The 16,506-nt window shown below is 36.3% G+C and overlaps 2 protein-coding genes across 2 annotated transcripts; both read left to right on the top strand.

The window, feature by feature from the left end:
- Positions 1-721: 721 nt before the first annotated feature.
- GCK72_022423 (uncharacterized protein) lies at positions 722-3,311 on the top strand (the record flags this gene model as incomplete). Its single annotated transcript, XM_053734815.1, has 6 exons — positions 722-903; positions 1,721-1,959; positions 2,004-2,224; positions 2,274-2,597; positions 3,000-3,131; positions 3,198-3,311. The coding sequence occupies 6 exons, from the start codon at positions 722-724 to the stop codon at positions 3,309-3,311; spliced, it is 1,212 nt and encodes a 403-aa protein (XP_053578381.1).
- Positions 3,312-8,302: 4,991 nt separating this feature from the next.
- On the top strand, positions 8,303-8,829 carry GCK72_022422 (uncharacterized protein; the record flags this gene model as incomplete). Its single annotated transcript, XM_053734814.1, has 3 exons — positions 8,303-8,436; positions 8,493-8,690; positions 8,739-8,829. The coding sequence occupies 3 exons, from the start codon at positions 8,303-8,305 to the stop codon at positions 8,827-8,829; spliced, it is 423 nt and encodes a 140-aa protein (XP_053578380.1).
- Positions 8,830-16,506: the final 7,677 nt, after the last annotated feature.

The following is a 16,506-nucleotide window of genomic DNA, read 5'->3' as shown; positions in this document are numbered from 1 at the left end:
ATGGATTGTAGTTTTCTGACAAAGCCTGCATTTCTGAGAAAAAAAGGGTCAGACATTAGAAGAATGTTCAGTCCGAACAAGAATTCAAGTGTAAATCCCACCATTGTTTCTGTTTTTAGTTAGGGAATCAGGAATTTCGAATATCCAGAACACATATTGAAAAACTTGACGACTCGACTGCTACAAATACCCCTTCCTTATCACCATTATGTTCTTGATTACTTTTAAGACGTCTGGCGCAATCAGTAACGGGTCTCGCCGGCGAACGGTCGGTTTTGAGTTCAAACTTGCTTGAGGATTTGAATATAAACATTTTAGAGCAGTTTTTTCAATAAATAGTTTCTGGGAATTCAAAAAAAAAATTTTTCAACGGTTTCTGGAAATTATGTTTTAATAGTGATACCACTGTAATAAAAAATATTTGAAGGGTTAGAAAAAAAATCTGGTTCCAGAATATCTGTTTCCTTTATATTATCTGTACCGTCTAGTATAATCGGTAGTGTTTCTGTACCTCTCTTTTTGCTCACCTTCATTTCATATCTGATACTTTTTTTGAATTCGTTGTATTCAAAAGTTCCCTTGATATCTATTCTCAGTTGGAAAAAATAGGGAAAAACCAAATGTTCATTGTTACGCTTTTTTGCTTTAATAACTATATTTTTTAATCTAAAATTAAAGTCCATTACTTTTGAATATTTAGCCTGTACTAACTGCCTCAAAAATGACGGAGATCGCCGAACAACACTCCTCGCCGTCTTCCCCCTTCTTCCGTCTTTTCCTGCTTCTGCTGGCTTGGGTTCAGACGGTTCTGGACGTCGTGGATGCATGGTCGTGCCTTGCTACACTCGGGGTCATCTTTGTGGGCGCACTTTATTGCCTCCACATTGTTGGCCTGTGTTATGGGTAAGTGGGGGCTTTGTAGTTTTGAAATAGGATACAGTATCTTGGGAAGGGTATTTACATTACCGGTCAAGAAGATATGGGCTTTGGCCATTTTCAGTTGAAATCGTTTAACTTTGAGAGTGTGTCATGGTAATTCTGATTGTCACATCCACTAGATTTTTAAAGAAACACATAGATTAAAATTAGAGCTCCATTTTTGTAGTTGACAACTTTTTTGCACAAACGCTCCCTAGAGAGTTATAATCATTTCAAGACGACAGTTCAAAAATAGCACCATTTTACACTGAAATTGGTCGATTTGAGGAAGAAATTACTTTGTCGATACGTAACTTACTAGAAATTGGTCGTACCAAAAAGTTCTCCACCACAAAAATAAAGCTCTTCTTTTGATCTTAATGATTCATCAAAAACCTACAGACTGTAACAATCAGAATTACCAGGACACCCTCTCAAAGTTGGACATTTTCAACTGAAAACAGCCGAAGTTCGTATCCTTTAGGCCTGTACTGTATTGTGTCCTCAGAAAATAGAAGCTTTCTAGATACTCATGTTTTCAAGAAACCAGAATAGACAATTTTCACTAAAACAGCAGGTTATGACATTAAAGTGACTATCATTGCAATTTTTTTTCTTAATGCGTCCAAACTTGAACTTCTATAAATTGGCGCCTGGTTTTCAAAATGGGTTTTCAGTCTGGTAGTAATTTTAAACTTTAGGAATGCAAAAGCTCTGAAAGCAAGGTTCATTTGAAACATTTTCAAAGAATAGAAAGTTTTCGCTACTCTTATCCATTTTCAACTATTTTTTTTCCTTCCAGCAAGCACCGACTCCATCACCCTGCTCGACTGGACTCCTCCACACTGCCCGGCGTCTCGATCATCAAACCAATTGTCGGAACTGATGACAATCTCTCTGAGAATCTGGAGTCGCTCTTCACTTCGAGACACCCTCAACTTGAGTTGCTCTTCTGTTTTGAGAGCAGTGATGAACCTGGAATCGAAGTCGTGCAGACTCTCATGGAGAAGTTCCCAAACGTCGATTCCAAAGTGTTTATTGGTGAGTTTGATTGTATTCAAACGCAATCCAATTGATAATTTCAGGAGGAATTAAGGTTGGTCTCAACCCGAAAGTCAATAATATGGCGGCGGCCTACGCCGTTGCCAAGTACCCACTTGTCGCAATTAACGACAGTGGGATCTACATGCGGCCAGACGCTATCTCCGACATGGCTGCCACCATCATGCAGGACGACAAAATGGCTCTGGTCACTCAAATCCCATTTTGTGAAGATCGGACCGGGTTTGCCGCTGCTTTCGAACATGTAAGTTTTAAATTTTGGTCTGAAAAGTTCCAATTTTCCCTAAATCTAGGTGTACTTCGGTACCTCCCACGCAAGAATCTATCTTGCCGGCAACTGTCTCCGGTTCAATTGTCCCACTGGCATGTCTTCGATGTTCAGGAAGGAGGTTTTGGATCAATGCGGAGGATTCGAGGCGATTGGGGAGTATTTGGCAGAGGATTATTTCATTGGAAAGAAAATGGCCGAGCTGGGATACAAGTCAGGGATCTCTGCTCATCCAGCCCTTCAAAATGCTTCCTCGGCAACCTTCAATGCGTTCTTCAACCGAGTTGGACGTTGGTTCAAGCTCCGCTTGTCCATGATGCCCCAAATCGTTTTAGTGGAGCCATTCCAGGTTAGTAATGAGAGGGAGGAGATCGAATCTCGGCATAATGCGGAACGCCAATCGGAAATTCCGAATTTTCCGAAATTTCGGGCAATTTTCGGAACTATTTTCTGTCGAAAATTTTTCAAATTTTGAGGATTTGTTGCGTGAAAAAAAAAATCAAAACGTCACATCTTATTAAAAATTTACAGAGTTTTTAGTTTTTACTGCATATTTTGACCATGAAAAACTAAACTCAAAAAACCGAGTTTCCGAAATTCCCGGAATTGGTAGTTCCGCACATCCCTGGGCAAAACCCTATTATTTCTTTACCCAGGTTCCAGAAGTCGAACATTTTGAATATAAAAATATTTGAAATTTCTAGAACAAACATCTCTTGTCAACTCTTATTTCACAATTCCTATATTCCAGGATTGTTTTCCGTCCGGCACAATCATCACCTATAGCCTCCACTACCTATTCGGAATCCACCTCGTCCCCATCTTCACCCTTCATGTCATTTTCTGGATCACTGTTGACTTCATCGTTCTAAATATCATGCAGGTACAGAATCAAACCCTTTTTCGATAAAAACACAGAGTTCTTTTAGAACGCACCACTTCCATTCAGCATTCTGGAGTTCATCGTGTTGTGGACCCTCCGAGAACTTTCATTCCCCATTATTTTTGTGAAAGCGGTTATGGACTCCGGTATCAGATGGAGGAACAAAGTGATTATTGTTAACTGGGGAGGGAAAATAAAGAGCGTTTCCTATGTTTAATTTTTGTAATTATGTATAATATGTAATTTTCCCCAGTTATCCTTTTTTCCTATTTCTTACCATTTTTCCTCACCCATAATCTTTTTTCCCTCTTCCCTCAAGTTTTCTCTTTTCTGTAACTTTGTATTCTTGAACTGCCCATTTCTCTTTCAATTCTATCGTGCTTGCTCTTTGTCTCTTCTTTTATCATTGTACATCACATGATTCCCTCTCTATCTGCACATTTCAATTCTGGCACCTAACTCGTTCCTTTCATATGTTGTCAAACAACTTACTGATAATTTAAAACCAATAAATAGTGTACATTGAGTTCTAGAGAAAGAGAGAAAACTTTTGAAGTCAAAAATCACCTGACCTCGAAACTTGTCGTAGACACAAAATCAAACTTAGTAGTGCGCTTATTAAAGATTAGAAGAATGTACATATGACGAGAGCAATGAGCTACTAATAAAGGCGCATATTAGGTCGTGTAACTAATTCCTTTTCGTTTTTTTAAACAAGGCCTGAAAACATGTGCAAAACGGAAAAAATGAATAGACAAATCGAACTACATAAATTTCACGAGACCTATTCAACACGTAATCACAACAAAAACTGAAATTTTATGATAACTGATCAAACATGGTGATAAAGAGAACAAACAGAGTATACATATGCGATCCTAACTAAAAGAGTAGTTTCACAATTTATGTTTTACAATTATTTCAGAAATGAACATCCCAAATCGTCCCTTAGGTTTCACTAAAAGCAATGCGATCTTCTAATTGTTGTGCCCGCTTGAATATTGGCCGAACAGCAATCTTTATCAATTAGTCTTAAAGGTGCTCATGATTCTGATAAAAACTACAATTTTGGAATGCGTGTCGGGGTGATACCTCTACTCCGAGGTTTGTGAAAAGTAAAGATCTCACTTCACGCTTTATTTTTGTATGATATTTGGTGAGACTTCTCTGGATAGGTGAAAAAAGATAAAGTAAATGTTTTTTCTTATACTTGATTACAGTTAATACAACTCGAACCTTGGTTAACCTTTGATCCAACAAGATACCATTTCATCGAGAGCATATAAGTTCCTCTTTATGAGTTTTTTGAAAATTCCTAGTATGTTGAACTAAATAACCCCTAATAATTGCTCCACGCTGCTCTTTTTTGACTTTAACTGCATTGTGAGAGTACAACTCTCTAGATATTGCTCTGACCAAGAAGTTTCCAACTACAAAATTGAAATTTCACATTTTTCCTAATTACCCTCCAAAAATGGATATTATGTGATGATTCGTCTTACCAGGACATGCCTCCAAAAAGTGTCTCTTTTTCACTCAAAACACGAAGAGCGTTTTCTTTTGGTTTATGACTGACGAACAACGTACCCGGTCAATTTATTTACTTCACAAAATGGGTCTGTCGGTGTGTCGGTATGTTTGTTTGTCTTTCCCCCTTCCCCTTGCCGTCCCCTACGCACACACACACACACACACACACACACACGCAAACTAGAGACTTCCCGCTAGAGACGCAGAGACGCTAACATGTAAAGGGATGCCCGCTCGTTATTAAGAAGCGATCAGGTGGCCGAGTGGTTAAGGCGATGGACTGCTAATCCATTGGGGTTTCCCCGCGTGAGTTCGAATCTCATCCTGATCGAATCCTTTTTTGCTTTTTTTCTAATTTTTATTTTTGTGTTCCGTGGTACCATGAAAGATTTTCGAATCTTAATAAACGGAAAATGGGAGATTTGAAAAAAAATTTTCAATTTACAAAAATTATCCATTGAGATTTTTGGTAGGTATTTTTTGATTTTTAATATCAGTTATAGTGATGATTTCTGTTTTCACAAAGTGGTCAGCGTTCAAATTTTCCATTTTTACATTTTTTGTATGCGGATTGTCCCTTTTTTTCATTTTTTTAATATTCCAATTTTGTTCCCAATTATTTAAACTTCACTTTTTTTAATTCTCCTTTTAGTTACTGCCAGATTATCGCAGTTTCTTCTATTTACAACCCGCGATCGTTAGTACACGTCATCTATATACGCTCCACCTGTCTGTGTAGATTTACGATAAACAGAGCGTGGTAGGTGAAATAGTGGAGTGTCGTTACCCTCTTTTTCAGGTTTTTAGCCCTTTTTTCCGATGAATTGCATTATTTTTGTTGTTAATTTGAAGAAAATGATGTAAAATTGGATAGTTAGTCATTTTCACTGAATATTTTCAAAGATTTTCATTGAAATCTGTTAAATATAGTTTTTTTTCTTTTTTATTTACCTTAAAAATAAAAATCTCGATTATTTTAATAGTTTTATCCGTGTTTTGCAATTTTGCACACGCTAAATTGAATTTTCACCATTAAAACTACCTTTTTCGACAAAACATTCATTTTTCTCACGATTTTTCCAATTTCTCTCGAAAATTACATTTTTCAGCAGTTTACCCTTCAAATGCGACAACCGCTGGATTTTCTGTTTGCTTTTAATTTGAATCTTCGAATCAATCAGCTTTTTTCGGTGAAATGAATGCATTATGGTCATTGTCGCCAACAAAATATCAAAATTCATGTTTCAATTGGTAAGTTATTCGAATTAAAGCTTGCACGTCGACTTATTTGTTTTTCATTACCGAACACACGTGATAGAAGTCAAAAACCTCAAAAAACAACCTATTGCCATCTCGATTTGTCGGATGTAACGATTTTTAGTCAAATTCAAAACTTTTGCAATGAATTCGTTCTGAACGCGATCAAGAAATATTTCGGCAGCTGAATCTGAATGGTAAGATACTGTAACAGACATAAGCTGTTTCAGATTCAATAAAAAAGTGGAAATAATGAACATTTTCAGGCGTCAAATCTTCGATGCAGTGTTTGCATGATGGCAGAATATGGTTTTAACGAGGAAAAATCGATTTTCTGCTCTCCGCGTGTGTTTCCAATACCAGACTTGATTTTGGAGTATGATTAAAAAAGTAAGGTTTTGATATTCTGTCGAAAATGTGGTCAGCTAGCTGCAATAAGACTAGAAACAAGTGAAAAATACGATTTGAATCGATTATGACTGCTGAGAGCTCCAATTTTGGGTGAAAACCAACTATATCACTTTTTTACAGCAGGAAAAGACGTGGAAAGGAAAAACAATAGAAAGAGGATAACGCAAAATAGAAAAATGTGGAGCGAGTTGCGGATTTCTCAATCAGAAGAGTGATCTGAGCGACGGAAGACGTTCCAGGTCTCTGCACCACCGATTTGCGTGAATCCATCACTTATTGGAGCTAATCAGTGTCTGAAATGAAGCGATATAAAAATTATGAAGATTTTTAGATATTCCAAATTCGATGAAATGCCTGGATGGTGGCAGAAAATGGTTTCAATGAGAAAATATTGATTTTCTGCCCAATACTTGCCTTACGATGGCAAGAGAGTGGTTGGGAGTTTGATTTGAAAGGTAAATTTTGGTCTTGCACACAAAAATGTTGTCGAATAGCAGAAATGAACCTAAATACAGGTGGAATCGTTAATTTTGAACAAAAATCAATGTTGGAAAATAAGATTTTGAGCCAAAACCATGTCGATGACGTATTTTCAGCAAATTTCAGACAGTGGGACGAGAAGTAAGCAATGGTGAAGCTAGTGAGAAGGTCAAGTGGCGTCAAAATATTGGATGCAGTGTTTGGATAACGGAAGAATATGGTTTCAATGAAGAAACATCTTTTTCTGACCTGCGCGGGTGTTTCGGATACAAGATTTGATTTCGAGTCTGATTTATGAGGTAAAGTTGTGTTATTCTCTCAAAATGTATCCAGTCAGCTGTAATAAGCCTTAGAACGAGTGAAAAATGAAATCTGAATCAATTATCAGAACTGACAGCTCCAATTTCGGGTTGAAACAAACTAAATCACGTTTTTACAGCTGGTTTCAACCTTATACATGGAAAGACAAGATAATGCAACGAGGTTAACGCTTTCTACATAAAAATTCGTGACAATGGAATAAAAAGAACTCAAGTGCCGGACATGTGAAATAAATTATAGTGCTATTTTTGGTTGGAAACCTGCTGTGAGCGCTCAAAGAGTTCATCGTTTCCGCACCATCGGTCGGCACAAATCTGTTACTCATCAGAGGTAATCAGTTTTTAATTTAGTGATACATTAAGAATTATGTAGACAACAATGCGTCAAAAGCGCCCCAGCTAGAATCTTGCGTACCCTGAGCGCTGCAAGTGCAAAATTCTATTCAAACGCGTCAAACGCGCACCAGATAAGGTTTTGAAGTCTTTGACCCACTTTTGGCGATTTCTGATCTAATTCTGGTTAAAATCGCGTCAAAAACGCTAGTTTCTGTTTTGTTACCATAGGAGGTCGGCCTGGCGCGTCTTTGGCGTTTAATTACTAAGCGGAAAAACCAAACTGTGGTTTTCAATCATCAGAAGACCAAAAGTGGAAATCTGGCGCAGCTTTGTAGCTATCTGCTCTAACTCTGGCTGAAAATGCTTAAAACGCGTAAAATAGACGATTTTTAACCATTTTTCGCCCGTTCCAATCAAAAATATTCAAAAATGGATCAAATTGGAACTAAAATTACTTAATTTACACTGATTACGTAAACCTCACCCAACTCCTCCACCTCCTTATCTCCTCTTCCCACCGATTGATCGGATTTTCGCTTCCTGCTCTTGCTTTTCGTCATTCTAGTCAACTCGCTATCTAACCCTGCTCCAACACTCCGTCCACCGTCAGACAGAATCTGAAATAAAAGATCCCAAAACTTTCTCCCCATTTCAAGTCAGAAATATTTCCTCGATTCTTACTACGAATTTCTTGAAGATCAAAAATCGTTTCGGAATCTGTCATAAATTTGCCTAACGCCCACCACCCTCATAAAATTTTTACGACTTCCCAGCCCTGTAAATATATTTCTGAAACCCCACTTTTCCCATATTTTTGTCATTCTCTTGCATCAGAGAATGAAAATCTTCCTGTTGCTTCTTTGCTCCCTCGCCTTATTCCGTGCGGATCCAACTCGGATGCATCTGCAATTTCACTGCGAATATAATGTTGGAAAGTGGTGTGGATGGCTGACTGTCTATGAAGCTGACTGGTGAGTTTTGAGACAGCTGCTAGAAACTAAAAATTGTAATGAATTTACCATTTCAGGCTCAAAAACGACGTTGTGAGACAAGAAGAATTTTGCGAAACTGGAATCACAAAGCATTTTCACTATGAGATCAATGGCGATGGAGATGGATCACCGGAATACGAATGGAGCTATCAACTCTACCACAACTGCTCATCGGGAGGTCAACGGTTCTGCTTGGAGCCTAAGAACACTCAAGATGTCCCAGTTAACGGAATGTAAGCCAGAACTCTTTATATTTTTAAAATTTTTTTTCGGAATTTCAGATGGAGTGTCGAGTTTGAGGCGGACTTATACAACGCTGGATCCAAGACTCAATGTTCCCTGAATACTCCGGCTGCAGAATTTAACTATTGAAAAGTCAAATTCAACAACAATTAAGATATATATATATATTACGTTGAGTCATAAGTTTCTTTCTTTTTTTGGGTAATTTTTGGGATGAAATTTCTTAAAGGATAATAACTCACATAATGAGAAATATTGTTGGTTGGTACTTACAACTCATTGTAATTATACATGAGGCTTGCCGTTTCTTTCCTGCTAAAACTCAGCCGTGGGCACATCAAAACACACAAGATGCCCTTTTTTAGTACCATTCTTCGTTTTCATTATTTTCTTAGAAAACGTTGGCAACAATTGCTAAACTATTGAAAATGAGATTAAGCAAGAAACATTATGTGTAAAAAATTACTGAAAACAGTTTAACTAAGCAACAATACTTTGGATCCGACCTCTAAACAAATGTGACGATTAGCAAAATAGGGATGCGTGACTGTTCTTAATTTTTCTGATAGGTTAGATTTGACAGTTGGTCGAAATTGTTTTAATTTAGTAGAGTAGACATTGATGTATATAAATTTATTTTGTTTTAGATATTCACGCTATTTTTCCTTTTTCGCAGGAAGCGTGAAGTCAACAACACCAAAATTAGGTGATTTTTAGGTTTGATGATGCCTAGTGCTCGTACTTTTAAATCAGTACACTAGATATTTTGCGTAATTTTAGAGCAATGTATCTAGTGTTGATTACTTGTAGCACAATAATTCAGACTAGTTTGAGAGCGTTGAAAAGAGGCCTAGACTTCATCCAGGTCTACTACACAGATTTTCTCAAAATTGTGAATATCATATCAGTCATGTTATATTACGTATTTGAATGGTTTTGGTTAAAATTTTTTATTTCATTATTTACTCATAGTATCTTCTCACTTTTACAAACATTTTGGTTTAAATGCTTTCTCAAACAGTTCTGTAATCTGCTTTAACCCAGCTGAACAATGATTTCTAGTTGCTGTCAATCGTCTGATTGTAATTTTTTTGTTTTTAACATTCGAACCTAAAACTAAAAAATAATAACAAGAAAAAGTCTTTTTCTACAAATTTCTATTATTTTCTCATAAAGATCTCAACATTTCCCTACCACTGCGACTAGAATCAAAAAACTTTCCAAAATAAGCATTTGGTTGACCACCGAAAAAATCACCGTTTAAAAGAGCGGACTATCTAGGCATCAGTTCAAAACTATGTTTGTTAGCCACTGAAAAGGTCATTAGAATGCAAAAAAGTTTGGGTTGATAAACAATCACAGTACCAAGAAACCGTGAGTCAAAGTTCAACCTCAAAAAAGAAAGAAACTTATGACTCAACCTAATATATATATATATATATATATATATATATATATATATATATATGCATTTTAGTCATTTTCAGCAGTGATAAGTACAGGGGTGTAAGGCAAGGTCGTGAAAACGCGCTCCGTCGCACCACTGTTGGCACGGTGCCAAAAAAGGATTTGGCTGAGTGCCAAATTCAAACTTAATGTTTAATTGGCATGTCTTCTAACAAAAACCGCGACGCACACGTAACGCGACTTGGATGGAAAATTTCAAAACTTTTCGTTGCGTACCATACGCTGTGATAAAGAGATATGGTAAAAAATCGAAAGTGAAAAATCCGGTAAGCAATGGAAAATGAGTAGTAATCTTGTGAGCTGTTATTTTTCACTGTTCTTAAATAGGCGGAGTGTGAATAAACTTCTCAGCTAGGGTATGAGTCCGCATATCTTGTTGTTTATCATATTTCATTTGTTGAGTCGTAGTTCGACCATACTGCTGTGCAGAAATCACACATCAAAAAACGTTTAGCAGGCTGAATGTAAACAAAATTGGCAAGTCATTTTTGCAATGATTCATACTATTGAATTTTTGAATACCAGCTTCAATCCTGTCCTTCTTAATAATTTAACAAAACCAGTCAATTTTTGACAATCAAAGTGAATTTATTCCAAAAAGGTCATGATTCGTTGAGTTTCTGATGATTTTACAGAAGATTTACATCAAGGACACTGGCGACGTTGACTGTAATCAATTCATACTATAGCATCTATGACTCTGGAAATCAAGCTGGATTTTAATAAATGGAGAGAACTGGATTAATCCCTTTGCAAGTATTATCGTATAGTTTATAAAGCTAAAGAGTAATGGAACATAACTAGTCAGGTTGGAAAGACAAAAAATGATTAAAAATTCCACTGAAACAAACTCGTGATAGTGTAACAGTCGGAGATACAATTTGGTAAAAAAACCCAATAAAAAAAGCATCAGGAACTGTCTCTGAAGAAAAAAATCTGAAAACCAGTCTTAGCTATAATTGTACAATCACGACAATAAAGTGTCGAAAATATAATTCATCGTATACTTGATTTGCATTCAACTTGTCGAACGCTCTTTGTTGTTCAAAATCTGCAACAGTGTGGTCGAATTATGACTCAAAAATCGAAAAATTAAAAACATGAAAAAAAAGGAAACAAAAAAATGTGAAGACATAGAGTAGCTGATAAATTTATTCACGCTCCGCCCATTCGAAACCAGTATAAAATAGCAGCATACAAGAGTACTATTCATTTCATTTTTGATTGCTTAACGGAATAGCGGTCTCCCGTCTTCTTGATTTTCTTTGATTTCTAATACTATTATTTTTGGGAAATCCGTGTGGGATACTCCTGGTAAAGTACGATCTGTTGGTAAAATTATATGTTTGTGGAACGAATTTTCGAAATTATTTTCCAGAATGGCGTGATGCTCATTAATGAGGAAAAGGGACGAAACGAAAAAGTTTGCTCCAGAATTTCGGTGACTAACATAAGTATTTTTTAAACTTCCACAGTTGCCAATCACAGCAAGAAAAATGACGTCGAGTCAAATTTCGCCACTTGCATTCCAACGACAACAGATCCGACATCAGTCAGAATCGACATAGTCTGTTCCAAATCGGGCGAATCTCCGAGAAACGAAGAGCATTGATCCCAAGACGTTACCGTTACGGTCAGCTCCGCTTCATGGAACATCCTCAGGAGGATTTGTCGTGACCGACGAGCAGAGTCATCAATCAAGGATAAGGAGGATAACACAAGTTGCTTGGATGTGCCAGAGAGATACCACAAGAACAGGTGCCCTCGTCATAGCAGTGGTTAAGAGATCAACTGGAAGAGGGCATGAGGAACCAAGGAGGAGCAGAGGATTACAGAATGTCATAAACACCTCCGCAGATGATATAGAAGAGCAGGATAGGAGGATCAGCAAGGCAATGAGCCGAAAGTATAAATAGCTAGGTCTAGTAATGCGTTTTCATTCTTTTACTTTCTCAAAGAATTCCTTTGATTCTTAATTCTAATTGTAAACTATTGATCTGATTAAACTTCCTAAAAAAACTATTACTACAGAACATACCATTCGGAGAAGAGAGGAAAGCATCTCTTTCAGGAAGACAATTGTCCCCACCATCGAATGACTACTTTGAGTTTGGAAAATATACGCATGCGCTGCGGTCAGCGACTGATGAGTTTGCATCACCCCACAGAAAGCTATCAGTTGAGCCACGTCCATCGGTTGCCATTATTCGAACAAATAATTGTGGATTGGTCTGATCAAGAGTTTATCATTTCCAAGAAATTGAACAGCTCCAACGAATTGATTCTTCAATGGGCGGCCGTTTATCTGCCCTTTCTCAAACATCATTTCGAAGCAATGATGCTCATCCATCTTCATCTGATCGCTTCTCAGATGTTTTCGATCTTTGTCACAATTTGATCTCACCATTTGCTGTCCTGGGAACTGGATTTACTGATTCGCTCTCAATTTTCGACACCGGTCTAAACTTTTCAAGATCTAATGACACCAAAAAGTCCTATCAAAAATATTCAAACCTGACGGTTCTGTGGAGAAACCTGAATCTCCACTGACATTCTTTTGAATATACAGGCCATTTCGTCACTGTATTCGTTGTTGTACAGTTGCGATGATCGGCCACGCGCGCCCGTCTTTCCTATGCTCACTTTGTTTGCGTTTCTCTGTACGTCGGTGGTGCAGTGGTAGAGGGCGGTGGTGAGAATAGTTAGGGTTATGGTTCGAATCCTCACTGATGTTATTTTTGTTGCTATTTTTGAATTGACTTTCTTAGAGATTGTGAAAATAGAAGTTTCGGATCTTTTGATCATGCACGGAGAAATAGGACTAGACGATGTCAGTAGAATGCAATGAAAACTTTACACCCACCCTCCCAAGTAGAATTTAACAACCTAAAAGTGACGACACTTGGTACACCTATGTACCTATAACTTTTTAAAAAAGGCCTGCAAGGCCTACTGTAATTCATCATATACCTGTTCATAATTCCCAGGTACGTAAGTTCCTTATCTGTGCAGCTGTATACCGTATACCTGTTTACCTACCGTAAGAATGGTGGGGAAAATCAATAGAAAATAAAATCCGTTTTTTGGATTTCCGATTATAATTTTGTTGGTTTCATGATCAAAAGAAATTATCCCGTTTTTAGGAATTTCAATTAAAATTTTGTTGATTTCTAACCCGGGAGGATTCAAACCCGCGTCTACTGAAGAAAACTTCAGCCCGGGTATTATAGACTACTACATCCTCTGATCGACGAGTCTATCCGGTACCGACACAGATAAGAATGGTGGGGGAAGTTAATTTCATAAAAAGCACCCAGTTTTTAGGAATTTTAATTATAATTTTGTTGATTTCTAGATTTAAAAAAGTCCTGTTTTTCAGGAATTTCAATTATAATTTTGTTGATTTCTAACCCGGGAGGATTCTAACCTGCGTCTACTGAAGAAAACTTCAGCCCGGGTATTATAGACTACTACATCCTCTGATCGACGAGTCTATCCGGTACCGACACAGATAAGAATGGTGGGGGAAGTTAATTTCATAAAAAGCACCCAGTTTTTAGGAATTTTAATTATAATTTTGTTGATTTCTAGATTTAAAAAAGTCGTGTTTTTTTAGTAATTTCAATTATAATTCTGTTGATTTCTAGATTTATAAAAGTCCTGTTTTTAGGAATTTGAATTAAAATTTTGTTGATTTCTAACCCGGGAGGATTCAAACCTGCGTCTACTGAAGAAAACTTCAGCCCGGGTATTATAGACTACTACATCCTCTGATCGACGAGTCTATCCGGTACCGACACAGATAAGAATGGTGGGGGAAGTTAATTTCATAAAAAGTACCCAGTTTTTAGTAATTTCAATCATAATTTTATTGATTTCTAGATTTAAAAAAGTCCTGTTTTTTAGGAATTTCAATTATAATTTCGTTGATTTCTAGATTTAAAAAAATCCTGTTTTTTAGGAATTTGAATTAAAATTTTGATGATTTCTAACCCGGGAGGATTCAAACCTGCGTCTACTGAAGAAAACTTCAGCCCGGGTATTATAGACTACTACATCCTCTGATCGACGAGTCTATCCGGTACCGACACAGATAAGAATGGTGGGGGAAGTTAATTTCATAAAAAGTACCCAGTTTTTAGTAATTTCAATCATAATTTTATTGATTTCTAGATTTAAAAAAGTCCTGTTTTTTAGGAATTTCAATTATAATTTCGTTGATTTCTAGATTTAAAAAAATCATGTTTTTTAGGAATTTGAATTAAAATTTTGATGATTTCTAACCCGGGAGGATTCAAACCTGCGTCTACTGAAGAAAACTTCAGCCCGGGTATTATAGACTACTACATCCTCTGATCGACGAGTCTATCCGGTACCGACACAGATAAGAATGGTGGGGGAAGTTAATTTCATAAAAAGTACCCAGTTTTTAGTAATTTCAATCATAATTTTATTGATTTCTAGATTTAAAAAAATCCTGTTTTTTAGGAATTTCAATTATAATTTCGTTGATTTCTAGATTTAAAAAAATCCTGTTTTTTAGGAATTTGAATTAAAATTTTGTTGATTTCTAGATTTAAAAAAGTCCTGTTTTTTAGGAATTTCAATTATAATTTCGTTGATTTCTAGATTTAAAAAAATCCTGTTTTTTAGGAATTTGAATTAAAATTTTGTTGATTTCTAACCCGGGAGGATTCAAACCCGCGTCTACTGAAGAAAACTTCAGCCCGGGTATTATAGACTACTACATCCTCTGATCGACGAGTCTATCCGGTACCGACACAGATAAGAATGGTGGGGGAAGTTAATTTCATAAAAAGTACCCAGTTTTTAGTAATTTCAATCATAATTTTATTGATTTCTAGATTTAAAAAAGTCCTGTTTTTTAGGAATTTCAATTATAATTTCGTTGATTTCTAGATTTAAAAAAATCCTGTTTTTTAGGAATTTCAATTATAATTTCGTTGATTTCTAACCCGGGAGGATTCAAACCCGCGTCTACTGAAGAAAACTTCAGCCCGGGTATTATAGACTACTACATCCTCTGATCGACGAGTCTATCCGGTACCGACACAGATAAGAATGGTGGGGGAAGTTAATTTCATAAAAAGTACCCAGTTTTTAGTAATTTCAATCATAATTTTATTGATTTCTAGATTTAAAAAAGTCCTGTTTTTTTTAGGAATTTCAATTATAATTTCGTTGATTTCTAGATTTAAAAAAATCCTGTTTTTTAGGAATTTCAATTATAATTTCGTTGATTTCTAACCCGGGAGGATTGAAACCCGCGTCTACTGAAGAAAACTTCAGCCCGGGTATTATAGACTACTACATCCTCTGATCGACGAGTCTATCCGGTACCGACACAGATAAGAATGGTGGGGGAAGTTAATTTCATAAAAAGTACCCAGTTTTTAGTAATTTCAATCATAATTTTATTGATTTCTAGATTTAAAAAAGTCCTGTTTTTTAGGAATTTCAATTATAATTTCGTTGATTTCTAGATTTAAAAAAATCCTGTTTTTTAGGAATTTGAATTAAAATTTTGTTGATTTCTAACCCGGGAGGATTCAAACCCGCGTCTACTGAAGAAAACTTCAGCCCGGGTATTATAGACTACTACATCCTCTGATCGACGAGTCTATCCGGTACCGACACAGATAAGAATGGTGGGGGAAGTTAATTTCATAAAAAGTACCCAGTTTTTAGTAATTTCAATCATAATTTTATTGATTTCTAGATTTAAAAAAGTCCTGTTTTTTTTTTAGGAATTTCAATTATAATTTCGTTGATTTCTAGATTTAAAAAAATCCTGTTTTTTAGGAATTTCAATTATAATTTCGTTGATTTCTAACCCGGGAGGATTCAAACCCGCGTCTACTGAAGAAAACTTCAGCCCGGGTATTATAGACTACTACATCCTCTGATCGACGAGTCTATCCGGTACCGACACAGATAAGAATGGTGGGGGAAGTTAATTTCATAAAAAGTACCCAGTTTTTAGTAATTTCAATCATAATTTTATTGATTTCTAGATTTAAAAAAGTCCTGTTTTTTTTTAGGAATTTCAATTATAATTTCGTTGATTTCTAGATTTAAAAAAATCCTGTTTTTTAGGAATTTCAATTATAATTTCGTTGATTTCTAACCCGGGAGGATTCAAACCCGCGTCTACTGAAGAAAACTTCAGCCCGGGTATTATAGACTACTACATCCTCTGATCGACGAGTCTATCCGGTACCGACACAGATAAGAATGGTGGGGGAAGTTAATTTCATAAAAAGTACCCAGTTTTTAGTAATTTCAATCATAATTTTATTGATTTCTAGATTTAAAAAA

The sequence above is a fragment of the Caenorhabditis remanei genome, chromosome X, assembly GCF_010183535.1.
Source record: "Caenorhabditis remanei strain PX506 chromosome X, whole genome shotgun sequence".
Taxonomy (NCBI): Eukaryota; Metazoa; Nematoda; class Chromadorea; order Rhabditida; family Rhabditidae; genus Caenorhabditis; species Caenorhabditis remanei.
The sequence above is the reverse complement of the archived record's forward strand: the minus strand, read 5'-3'. Positions and strand labels throughout refer to the sequence as shown.